The 13,931-nt window shown below is 36.3% G+C and overlaps 1 protein-coding gene across 1 annotated transcript in view; it reads right to left on the bottom strand.

The window, feature by feature from the left end:
- Positions 1 to 13,931, bottom strand: part of UNC13C (unc-13 homolog C (C. elegans)) — a 673,935-nt gene that overhangs the window by 66,597 nt on the left and 593,407 nt on the right. Inside the window, exons 27-29 of the mRNA XM_010836764.1 lie at positions 11,035 to 11,184; positions 5,546 to 5,669; positions 3,709 to 3,765 (exon numbers count right to left, since the gene is read on the bottom strand). Coding sequence (XP_010835066.1) covers positions 3,709 to 3,765; positions 5,546 to 5,669; positions 11,035 to 11,184 — 331 coding nt within the window. The remainder of the gene's footprint in view (positions 1 to 3,708; positions 3,766 to 5,545; positions 5,670 to 11,034; positions 11,185 to 13,931) is intronic.

Below are 13,931 nucleotides of genomic sequence, written 5' to 3'. Positions count from 1 at the left end.
TGAATAAATCCTGCTTAACAAATTAATTCTAAATCATAGTCACAAGCAGAAAAGAAATTAGTTTCCTTCATTGTTCTATGTTCCTTGATTCTGTGTTCTTTTAAGTAAGGTAGTCACTTGTTAATATTTCTGTACAGGATTGCTGAATTTACTCATTAATACTATTATTTCAAATGACACTTTACCTGTGTATCCAATCTGCTTTCAAACTAATACATGAAAAAATTAAAAGACCCAGGATTTGAAATGAAAACGAAACATTGGAAGCAACATTCTAGTAAAATATGGGAAAACCATTTTATAAAATTTGCAGTTCTCCCTAGAAGAGAACACAGCCAATATTCTTTGACAAACTGGACCAATGTTTTCTTAGGTCATTCTCCCGAGGTAATAGAAATGAAAGCAAAAATCAACAAATGGGGCCTAATCAAATGCACAAGGTTTGACAAAAAGCCTACAGAATGGGAGAAAATATTTGCAAGTGATGCAACTAGGAAGAGTTTAATTTCGAAAATATACAAACAGCTCATACAACTCAACAACAAAAAATCCCAAACAACCCAATTGAAAAATGGGCAGAAGAAACAGACTTTTATGGTTAGCAAAGGGGAAACATGACAGGGATGGATAAACTGAGTCTGGGATTCTCATATACACATTAGTAAGATAACTGATAGGGACCTACCATTAGCACAGGTAACTCTACTCAATAATCTAAATGGGAAAAGAATTTGAAAAATAATGGATATATGTATAACTGAATCACTTTGCTGTACACCTGAAACTAACACAACATTGTAAATCAACTATATTCCAGTATAATTTTTTTTAATTTTAAAAAAGATGTAGTACATGTACATAATGCAGCAACATGGATAAACTTAGATATTATCTACTAAGTGAAATAATCTGAAAGACAAAGACCATAACGTGTCACTTATATGTAGAATTTAAAATATGGCATAAATGAACCTATCTACAAAAGACACAGACTCACAGGCACCGAGAACAGACTTGTGGTTGTCAAGGGGGAAGTGGGTAGAGGAAAGATGGATTGAGAGTTTGGGGTTAGCACATTCAAACCATTATATATAGAATGGATAAACAATAAGGTCCTACTGTATATCACAAGTACATCTATTCAATATCGTCTGGTAAACACTAATGGTGAAGAATTTTAAAAACAATGTATATATATGTAAAACTGAATCATTTTACTATACAGCAGAAATTAGCACAACATAGTAAATCAACTATACTTCAATTAAAAAATGGTAGTTCTATATTTTGGCTACAATCTTAATCTTTAACAATATAGAAGACTTATTGCTCAGTAATTCAAATAATAATAACTAAATGGACCAATAACTTTAAAAACTTGAGGAACAATAATAGAAAAAATATGTTTTAAAACTAAGTTGTTTTTCTATCACCTATGAACAACAGGATTCTATTTTTAGTCCTTCGGATTATTTCAGTCTTAATGAATTAATGCTTTTAGGACATTTTATTCATAATATGCTTTTAGTTTATTATAATCAAGAGAATTCACTGAATTGAAGAAATTTTGAGGCCACTAAAGGGATATAAGTGCTGTGGTTTCTGCAGACTCTGATTTTTCCCAGGTAGCATACATATGCCCACCGAGGATCCAGTCTCTCTCTCACTTAGTGTTCATAAGATTTGAACAGGATTGACAGCACTCCTCAGCTCAGGTGTGGGTATGTGAATTAAGCCCAATGGTATATGTCATCCCCCAGGCCACAGTGGTTGGCTTGGGAATGGTGATAATATTGCATTAGCACTGATGATGCGCCTGTGGACTTTGCTAGAATTTCCTGCATCAAGGTGGGTGTTCTTTTCTATAAAATTTCAAGTTCAAAAATGTTAGATATAAGCAGAGAACTGTCCTCCAAACAGGAAAGGAGGATTGTTAAGGCAGTAAGTCAAACAAGGGAAGAACAGAGTTGAAAGAGTAACTGGCTTCTGTAACATTGTTTGACTTCCTAATCAAGCAGTGATGGAAACCAGAGTTAGCCCAGAACTGTAAAATTTCATGGAGCTATAAATTCTTTCCTTGCTTTTGTTAGTCTGGCTTTCCATCACTTGAAACTGAAACAGTTATAGCTGATAAAGCATTCAACTCAGGAAGCTGAAGCTGGAGGGGATGCAGTATCTGTTTCCTGATGTCACACAGATCTACACACACTGCCAAGGCCATTTCTTTTGTAATAAGGGACTGTGATGTTTCACTTTTCCAGGTTTTCTATGAGAAAGTTAAATGCTGTATAAATCCATTTTTCAAAAGAGGGGATAGAAATCTCAGGGAGGTAATAAAAGGGATCAAGAAAATGATAGAGATCCAAGATCCAAAACAATAGTTTGACAATGGCATCTACCTTCTACTTTCCCTCTGAACCACCAACAGCACTGAATACTTGTGAGAAAAAGTCTCATGTGATGGTTCTGTCTTCTAAATGGATTATTGGCTTTTAACTTTTCTTCTGACGAAGGGGACAAAGTAGGTGATATAACAAGGTACTGCCATTAATGGGCATCTATTTCAACTCAGTAAGCAAAGGTGCAGTCACGTGGATGATCTTTACCCTGTTGTGTACACACAAAACAGCCCCAATGATATGTAACCCTGAGCTGCCAGCCTGGGGAAGAGACAAGAGAATGCCCTCTGTGAGTGGAAAGAGGCATACTCTTTGCAGTTACCATGCAAAGATAATGAATACGTTATCATCACAACAATCCTATGAGCCAAGGGTTAACACTGTCTTGACTTTACAAATGGCAAATCTGAAAATTAGACATGTTCAGTACTTTGGCCAGTGTCACATATTTGGAAGCAGCTGAGGTAGAAGGTGGTCAGTATCTGGAACCTACCCCCATGCTACACCATATTCTCTCAGGTAGAAATAGAACAAGAACATATATTTCAACTACAGGTACAAGTTTGGCCTATATGTGGCCCATGGATAAATGAATGTATAATAAAAAGTGGTATGTACTTACAAATACAATATTATTCAGCCTCTAAAAGGAAGGAACTCTTGTTATATGCCACAACACTGATGAAACTGCAGGACGTTGTGCTAAGTACAAAAAGTCCGTTACAGAACAACTATGTATTTTAACCAGTCAAATTTCTACTCTAGAGGGAAAACAAATCTGAGGTTCCCTAAGCAACTGCAAAGTCCTGTGACTCTCAAGCAATAATAACGGGTAGGATTGTTTATATAGCAAATCCTTGTTATAATGGGGTTGATTATCTTGACAAGCTCAATGTCTGCTTTGATAAGTTTATTTTCCTGCATTAGGTTTCTTGCCTGAAGAGTTCTCTAGACTTTACTGGGTTTCTGTGGAGCACTCTTTGCCTTTCTTCATACAAAGCCAATTCACTATAAAAATGAAAATATGCTCTCTAATTTATTTCAAAACAGTAATCCTGAATGCTTCAACACAGTCAAAAATTCCCTGCTGCCCTACGAATTGGAAAATACAAAAAGATATACGGTGTGGGGAGAAGAAGAAAGCACAATTCAGTCCCTCCATTTTACTCTAATTTCTTCTTAAAACAGATTGTGAGACCTGAGACACACATCCTTAGTCCTTCTGTATTGGATATCACTACTAACAGGAGGTTGGCTTCTCACGGAACTGTAGTCAGTGCACTGCCTTTCACAGACATATTCTTATTACCTTCAGTTTGGAGAGTTGTCCCAGATCTTTAGCTGCGATGAAAATCATCTGGGGTCCCTAGGAACACACACACAGAAAAGGAGAGAGGCAACTTGTAAGATCTTGAGTAACAAAGTCGAAATGTAGTCAATAGACAGTGTTCTCTATTTTACTGATTATGTTTGTGACTTGTGACTTTTATTTTATATGGCCTAAATTTGGTCTATTTTACAAATTGGATCTGGATACCTAGCACATATCTAGGGTTGTATCTGGCAATACAACTGTCCTCACAAGCATCCCACTTCTGGAAGTTTCACTGAGTTACTGCTCTGGCAGCCAGTTTAGTGTACAATGTGGATTACGTCAGTGAGCTTACCTTTTATTTATTTATTTGTAGCAGAGGCAACTCCTTCCCTCCACTCCCTACCCCTTAAAATAAATTACACAAAATTTCAAGATCCAGAGCTGAAGGTGGAGTTGGTCCTCCTGACATGCCATCCAAACTGTCAGAGCCCTGCCTTCTTAACTCCTTCCTCAGCCAGAGGTTTTTCCCTAGCACCTCAAGGCCCTGTGGAAAGCTGGAAAAACATCAGAATAAACATCGGAAGCACTACCAGAATAGTCATTAGTAGCCTAGAATGTAAATAAAGTGTGTAAGTAAAGCAACCCAACTTGCAGGTTGCCCTGACAGCCTCCCCTATTGGCCAATTAAGTGAAAGCTAGCTGATGTTAAAGAAATACATTATGTATTATAGGAGAATAAGACGTAAGTGTGTATGTTTCTAACTGTGATTTGGCTACCCATATGTGTAGGCTATGATTATACCGCATACTCATGGCATGAAGTAAAACTCGAAGTCATTTATATTTAACACTCACTGTCTGGTGGTAAATCAACAAACATGAATCTTTGCACCTTGGAACAATTTGCAAGAAAATATTTTTTATATAATGTCACTGGCTAAATTTCACTGAATGTGCATGATTAATGGTGTCAATATATTCGTTTATAATTACTCATTATTTATATGAACTTGTCTTTCTCAGTCACCATAGCAAGTGCTTGTTAGGGTTATTTCTTTCTTTGCTTGGCTCAGGATATGTGAACTGAGCTGGCTGGTATATGCAGTTGATCACTGTCTGACTTTGCTGTCATTGATCTTTCTAGTTCCTTTTTATTTCACTGTGTCTGATACAATCATGTCCATCAAATCCACTAAAAGATATCACCTATATTTATGTCTAAGTGCAAAGGTGATTGATAAAAGCAAAAGGTTAAAAAAAGATTCCAGATAGCAGGGTTAGATTTATCGTCTTAAACTGTAAAATTGCAGGAAGAAACACTGCAAGCATATTCTAGCATGTATCTGTTCCTCTGGGGTGAAGTTTCATAATGAAATTAAATAAAAAATGATTTGTGTAGATGAGATAGCCCCATAAGTTAGGCTTTGATACATTTTTTTTTTAAGAGAGAAAGTTTGAAATATCAAGCAAGTGTGAAGTTTGACTACTATTTCCACTATTTAAAAATGATTTGTAGTGGGGGTGGTGGAGAGTTGGATTGAGAATTTGAGACTAGCAGATACAAACTACTATATATAGAATCGATAAACAACAAGGTCCTGTTGTATAAGACAGGGAAACTATATTCAACATCCAGCCATAACGGAAAATAAAACTGATTCATATAAGGAAATGTCATTGGAATGATCCTTGCTAAGCCATTGTATATCAAACCCTTTTCCCCCAAAATGAATTTAATTACTGTTTCATCTGGATCAAAACCATTCATTGAAACAAAAACCAATTAGATGGGTTATTGGAAGTATAATCAAACATGAGTTTGAATACTTACTGTTTGATCTGTCAGAGGAGGGAGAACAATTTGTTTTTCTATTTTGTTAAGAACTAGCTTCCACAATTCTTTCAATACTCGCTTCAGGACTGTTCTCTCACAGATCTTTGCTGAGAGACTTAATCTGAAATAAAATACATAATTGCTTAGGAGTCTCTCATTGAGGTATCACCTTATTTTACTGATCACACATTCACATTTTTCAGGGCTGAGATTCAGATACCTGAATAGGCCTTTATAATTTTCAGATGCTAAATTTCATTTACTGAAAACAAAATACATAATGTAAAAAATCTGTTTCATCATATTTTGTATAAATCATTGTTTTGTAGAAAATGAATTCAGAGTATTTCTTTGCTTAAATTGCTTCCCAAATTGACATCAAGGTTCCCAAAGTACATGATTTTTTCCTGCATTTCAGGGTTACATGCCCCGTGTTCATGGTACAGGCCAAATACCAAAGAAACACATTTTCATCACTAACTGGCATTGGATCTGCACAATGACATGGAAAACCTGCATATGATTCACTCAAAAGCAAAATTTACCGCTATTTTTTTTCCAGTTTTCTTGAGATATTGATATATAACATCGTGTAAGTTTAAGGAGCACAAGACAATCATTTGATAAATGTACATATTGTGAAATGATCACTACAGTAAGTTTAGCTAACATCTATCACCTCACAGAGTTATGTTGTTTGGCTATAGTAAGAACTTTTAATATCTACCCTTAGCAATTTTCAAATACATGATACAGTATGCTGCTGCTGCTGCTTCAGTCGTGTCAGACTCTGTGCGACCCCAGAGACGGCAGCCCACCAGGCTCCTCCGTCCATGGGATTTGCCAGGCAAGAGTACCGAGTGGATTGCCATTGCCTTCTCCATGATACAGTATAGTTTCCTATAAATACTATACTATATATATATATATATATATATGCTATCTATTACATCCCCAGGACTTACCTTACTGGAAGTTTGTATCCTTAGACTTTACTCATTCCCAACAAACACAAATTTGTTCTCTGAGTTCAGATTTTCTAGATTCCCAGTTCACCAACTGTGATAGGCTTAAAGTATTTGCCAATTCTTCTCATGGTGAGATAATGATGGTAACCTCATTGAGCATTTATATAACACTTTAGTTTAGAAACCTCTTCTGCAGATATTTCTGGGATTAGTATATCCATTTCAGAAATCAAACACCAGCTCAGAGAGGTTGGAGGGACTCATCTAAGGAAGTGAAGCTAGTGAGTGAGGGCTGAGATTCAGTAGGTTGTCCAATAGCCCATGCTACCCTTGGTAAACGCACTTATGCATGAAGGCCCAGCAGTATCTGAAGGCACAGTGCTGCACAAAGATTTATGGAAAGTATAACTTCCATAACTTGACACTGAACTCTGAGACTCTTTTAATAAAAGTTTATCAAACCTGTTGTACAGAGTGCCAAAATTTGGATCATATATTTCAGGGTAGCCTAATGAACTTTCTATAGTGCTACTAAGTACTCTGAATGGCTGGATGCAGAAATTACAAACTGGGATCTGACAGAGACAGAATTAACTTTTAAATATTTAAATATATAATTAATACTAACACTTAAGGAGTTAATATTTAAAGGCATGTGATGTTTGAGAGTGAAAGAGGAGAGTGAAAAAGTTGGCTTAAAGTTCAACATTCAGAAAACTAAGATCATGGCATCCGGTCCCATCACTTCATGGGAAATAGATGGGGAAACAGTGTCAGACTTCATTTTTTTTGGCTCCAAAATCACTGCAGATGATGACTGCAGCCATGAAATTAAAAGACGCTTACTCCTTGGAAGGAAAGTTATGACCAACCTAGATAGCATATTCAAAAGCAGAGACATTACTTTGCCAACAAAAGTCTGTCTAGTCAAGGCTATGGTTTCTCCAGTGGTCATGTATGGATGCGAGAGTTGGACTATGAATAAAGCTGAGCGCCAAAGAATTGATGCTTTTGAACTGTGGTGTTGGAGAAGACTCTTGAGACTCCCTTGGACTGCAAGGAGATCCAACCAGTCCATTCTAAAGGAGATCAGTCCTGGGTGTTCATTGGAAGGACTGATGCTAAAGCTGAAACTCCAATACTTTGGCCACCTCATGCGAAGAGTTGACTCATTGGAAAAGACCCTGATGCTGGGAGGGATTGGGGGTAGGAGAAGAAGGAGACGACAGAGGATGAGATGGCTGGATGGCATCACCAACTCGATGGACGTGAGTTTGAGTGAACTCTGGGAGACAGTGATGGACAGGGAGGCCTGGTGTGCTGCGATTCATGGGGGTGCAAAGAGTCAGACACAACTGAGTGAGTGAACTGAACTGAACTGAACTGATGTTTGAGAAGCAAAGGAAGAAATTTCCCAAACTCATTTTCACATAGAAGTATCTCTCCTAACACTGCTGTGTGTAGAACCTAGTATATAAAAATACATGAAAGTGACCTACCCTGGAAGAAGGGGAGAGCTGGGGGGCCCTGGAGGCATAGCTGTGGAACTCTGTAGCCCCACAAGTTTGGAACCCATTGTTCAAAGGTGGTAGTTCTAGCTTGCTAGTAGATGGATATTCACTATATGGACACGGGGTAGAAACCAGATGATACGTCATGAAAAAACAACAGAACCTATCCTCAGAGAAATTCTTCGGATGATTTGAGACACAACAAATCTGACAATTTTGCAACAGCTGTGTCATTTCCATTTCCTAAAGGTCTGAGTTTAAAAACTGATCTTGTTTTTATGGTCAGCTCATGTACTTGGTACGCTATCTAACTCTGTTTAAACTGGACTTGAACCAATAGGAATAAAATTGTTGATATGTTTGCAGCTCTGCATGGGATTTATATTAGCTGGAAATAGTCTTTATAGCTTGTTTTATAGAGTAGTGAGGTCTTGGTGGGGAAAATGAAGCATAAAGAAATACATTGTTGTATAATATTTAGGGAGGCTACACAGAGAGAGCCTGTATATTTATAATATAACACAGCTTTTAAGGGGATCATCTCAAAACCACCTTGAAAACTTTTGGCCTTAATCATTCATTTTAAATAACAAAAAATAGAGGGGAAATCTAGCGATTGCTTCCTTAATTTAGTCAGAGTTAACCAACTTGGTAATGTAAGCTGAACACATACATTTTGGAACCTGAACTGTCTATTTTGACTGATCCCAAAACCAATTAACCAGACAATTTTCAAATGTTATATATACTTGCTGACAAGAGAGATATCTTGCCATACAGTTGACCATATTTTTATAAAAAGGTATCCAGCTGTTTCTCCCTCCCCCTGGAATTCCCATCTCCCATTTTCATGTACCCAAATCCTATCTGTGTTTAAAGAAGACCTAACACAAATGATATTTCTGCTGATCATCCGAATAGGAGACTACTGTATTATCCCTTATTGCATTTATCTGCTATACTTTTCTTTTTTTCTTTCTAAACTGTTAGTTCCTTGAGAACAGAATTGATATCTGACCTTTTAAAAGGTCCCCTAATAAGTAGATTTATGGTTATACATTCCATATTAGCCCCCAAATTTCCAAGCTCTCCATGCCTATCTCTTCCTCAAATTTTAAAATCTTACAGATTTTTAAAGTTCACTGATGTTTTTCTATTTTTATAGTCTCTTTCTACTAAGAATGTGAGGAAGTTCATATAATGATAAAGTATAACTAGATATAGAAGAGACTATTTTAAGACTGACTAAAACAATAATTGAAATATATTGAAAAGAAGGGCCAACCTAGTTTATGTATTAGCTCTGTTTTATGGATGCTGAAATGGAGTCAGAGTCCCTTAAGTAGTAGAATACTGGAGTGGGTTGCCATTTCCTTCTCCAGGGGATCTTCCCTACTGAGGGATCAAAGCTGCAACTCCTGTGTCTCCTGTATTGACAGGCAGATTCTTTACCACCACAGCTCCTAAGAAGCCCTAGTAGGTAACAGTACTAGGATAATTTAAAACTTTCTGTATGTTTCCCAACTCTTGGTTACAGCATATGCAAAAATAAAAAGTTCTGCGTGATAAATGATGTACCTCTAAACTGCTGACTGGAGATCTCTAAACAGAAGGCATTCTCATAGGAGTTTTAAGAGGTTCAGGATTGCTTTATCCTGCTCTCCACTCACCATCACAGTCACAGCTAAATGGTACTTTCTGTGAATCAACTGTCTTATCCATAGAGAAGAGTCATGACAAAAATTTCAAGGGGTTGTTAGGAAATTAGGTGGTAAGAGTAAAAGTGTCTATTAAGAACCTAAAGATATGAAGAAGCCTTTTTCTCTTTCATCCTCTCCTCTCCCTCCTTTCTTCTACACCACCTGCCTACCTGTTTCTCGCTAAGCTACCTAATTACCTATTCACCTCTCTTCTATATATTTCTTCATAGCAAACAGAAAATAAGAATTTTTCTAACAAATACTAAAATTAAAGTGATAAGAACATTAGCCTTACTTATGCAGTAAGGTTATAAGCAAAGGGAAATGAAATTAAAGAAGTTATTAATATATAGAGAAGGTTCTTACTAATTCTTTCTTTGCTGTTCTTATCTTCAACAAAAGGTAATGTATCCTTCTTATTTATCTTGGTGTCATTGGTATTAATTAATTTGTCACAACAATATTAAATGAGGTAATATATGTAAAGTAGTAGATATTATGCTGGTCCCTTGGTAGGCTTTCAAAATTATGTTCTCCTTTTCTACTTTCAGTTCTGGTTTCAAGTATCACTATTGAAGAAATCATACCCCTTGTTGTTTTGGATCAATGGTTTCCAATTTTGGACACATTTGAAAATATAGGTGCCTACTCCAAACTTACAGAATTAGAACTTCCAAGAGGAAGGGACCAAATAGGGAAACAAGCCAACTTTTTAGTTAAGAACACTATCTTAGTTGGTCATGAAGGCCTCCTTTCCCACCCATTCCCACCACTACTGAATTGAAATCTCCATGGAGTCAAATACTTTGACTCTCCATCATCGCTGTCCAGTGTCTAGATTATAGAGTTTGATGCAAATGGACACTAAGTAAATAGTTGCTGAAGGTGGGACAAGGCAGCAATCTACTTGTCTCTGGGCTGAATTGATTCTAGTCATATTTGTGCTATTTTCTTCTTCAGCACGTTTCCAACATGAACTTGGATATTCTGGACTCACTTCTATCTCCATGTCCAAATGTTATCTGAGAAGCATGAAAATCCTAATCTCTGAGGTGCTTCAGAATAGCAGCCTCCTTAGTTACCAATACTTATTTCCTTTCCATTTTTCCTTTTCTGTACATAGTCATTCCTTCTATTTCCCATCTAGTAATGAATTAAGAGTTTTGATTTTTTTAAATGAATTGCTCTATTTCTGTAGAAGCCCTTTAAAACTGTCCTACATAGAGGAAAAGTATTTTTCCCCCCTCAAGTGCATATCTGCTGAACTTAGGGCAGTGGATGAAGAGAAAATTGAGTAGAATACGTACGTTTTGTCCAAGAAGTCCATGAGAGGTCTTAATACAATCTCTGCATCCATTGCTGCACTGTTCTTATTAGATGTAGTATTTCCATTTGCTCTCATTTGATTTAGTTTGAAACTCATTTGTTTTATGCACCCTTCAATGATACGCTGGAAACTGAAAATAAAGAATATAAATTATGGAATAAAGCAAATAATTATGGTTTCCTTTGCCTGTGTCTGTTAAATTCACCCCAGGGAGTTTGATTTGTTTCCAATGGCATGATTTCCTTTGCTCATTAGTTTTCAAACTTATTGTTCAGCTGCAAAGTTTTTTGTTGCAATGAAAACTTACTTGGAACCCTTATATGTAAAGAAGATAAGAAAGATGCTTTTTGGGGTGAATTAATTTGAGTAGGGGATCATTTTGGTCCCCATCTCTCCCAGTAACAGGTGAATTTCTCAAAGCATTGTTTTAAATGACATTTTCTTATTGATTTTTAACAGTTGGTTACTCCTCCTTCAGTTAGCCTCTGGGACTCAACACCTTCTTGGCTTTCCTCCAACCTCATTGGCTGCTCCTCTTCCATTGTCTGGCCTCTATCTCTAGCCTGGCTTAGCATATTAAAACACAGAAAGCCTGGGTAGTTTTAATTTCAGATAGTGAATTTTTTTTTTTTTTTTAGTGTAAGTATGCCCCATGTAATATTTGGGGCATATTTATACCAAAGATTGCCTATTTTTATATGGAGTTCAAATTTGATTTGACATATGCTATATGGTATCTGGCAACCCTATATTGGCAAGCCAACTTCTAGGCTCAGTCCAGTATTAACAAACACTAACTGTATGAGAGGAGACAAGTGGTAAAGGTAAGCACACTGGAAAGTGGGCTTGGATAAATCAAGGCATAGCTTAAATAAAAGCACTTAGTTTACACCTAGGGTATTTCATAAAATCTATGAACGCTTTGAAGTAAAACTAGACAAAATCATCCTTAAATTTTACTACCACAAGCAAATTAATAATTTACTTAACATTTAAAGTATAGGATATAGAAAATTAAAACAACCTTTAGCTCTATAGAGAAAGTACTGTAAAGGAATGAGGAAAGAAGCATTAAAAGTAATAAAAAGCAACGTTTACCCCTTTTACCTTTTATATAATGATTTAACTAAACATTTAATGAAGAGAACTTAAGTTATATACCCTGAAACCAGAAAAGCTCCTTATGAACAGTTTGTAGGACAAATTCATCTTTGTAGCAAAATAAAAAACATATAAGTAGAGGTGACAAACCTAACAAGGCTGGTGATAGCTGGTTGTCCAAGAAAAGAATGTTAGTTCAACTTTAAAAATTACCAAAAAGTTATAACTTTTAATATATTTTTAAATATTAATCTAAAAAGGTATAGCTTTTTAGAAACCTTATCAAAAGAGTAAACAAACACCTTAGTTAGCTTAAAAGCAGCCACTAAGTACAGGAAGCATAGAGAGTCTCAAACTCAAGGAGAAATATGCCAAGCCACATACTAATCAAACTAACAAAAATTATATTCAAAGAAAAAATATTAAAAGCAGCAAATGAAAAGCAAAAAATAACATACACACGAACCCCCATAAGGTTATCAACTGATTTTTCAGCAGAAACTCTGCAGGCCTTAGGGAGTGGCAGAATATATTTGAAGAAGATGAAAGGGAAAAACCTACAACCTAGATTACTCTACCCAGCAAGTATCTCATTCAGATTTGATGGAGAAATTAGAAGCTTTAAAGAGAAGCAAGAGCTTAAAAGAACACAATACCACCAAAACAGCCTTACAACAAATGTTGAAGGAACTTCTCTAGGTGGGAAGCATAAGAGAAGAAAAAGACCTACAAAAACAGACCCAAAACAATTAAGAAAATGGTAATAGGAACATATATATAGGGTGTCCTTGGTGGCTCAGACAGTAAAGAATCTGTCTGCAATACAGGAGACCTGAGTTCAATCCACGGGTTGGGAAGATCCCCTGGGAAGAGGGCACGGCAACCCGCTCCATTCTACTTGCCTGGAGAATTCCCATGGACAGAGGAGCCTGGCAGGCTGTAGTCCATGCGGTTGCAAAGAGTTGGACATGACTAAGCATGCATATGAATAATTACCTGATATAAATCAATTAAATGTTCTAATCAAAAGACTGGCTGGATGGGTTAAAAAAATAAGACCTATATATAAATGCTGTCTATAAGAGATCCACTTCAGACCTAGAGACACATAAAGACTGAAAGTGAGGGGTTGGAAAAAGATATTTCATACAAATGGAAATAGAAAGCAGAGTAGTAATACTTATATCAGACAAAATAGATCTTAAAATAAAGACTGTTATAAGGGACAAGGAAGGACACTACATAGTAGTCAAGGGATCAATCCAAGAAGAAGATATAACAATGATAAATATTTATGTACCTAACACAGGAGCACCTCAATACATTAAAGGAAATGCTAACAGCCATAAAAGGGGGACTCAACAGCAAACCACTAACAGTGGGGAAATTTAACACCCCACTTTACCAATGGACAGATCATCCAGACAGAAAATTAATAAGTAAACACAAGCCTTAAATGACACACTAGGTCAGACAGACTCAACTGAAATATATAGGACACTCCACCTGAAAGCAGCAGAATACACTTTATTCTCAAGTGTACATGGAACATTCTCCAGGATACATCACATCTTGAGTCACAAATCAAGTCTTGATAAATGTAAGAAATTTGAAGTCATAACAAGCATCTTTTCCAACCACAACACTATGAGATTAGACATCAATTACAAGAAAAAAAAAACTCTAAAAAGTACAAACAGGTGGAGGCTAACTAATATGCTACTAAATAACCAAGAGATCACTGAGGAAATCAAAAGATACATAGAAACAAATGAT

This window comes from Bison bison, unplaced genomic scaffold (genome assembly GCF_000754665.1).
Source record: "Bison bison bison isolate TAMUID 2011002044 unplaced genomic scaffold, Bison_UMD1.0 scf7180017864066, whole genome shotgun sequence".
Lineage (NCBI taxonomy): Eukaryota > Metazoa > Chordata > Mammalia > Artiodactyla > Bovidae > Bison > Bison bison.
Note: the sequence above shows the minus strand (reverse complement) of the source record. Positions and strands in the feature narration are given on the sequence as shown.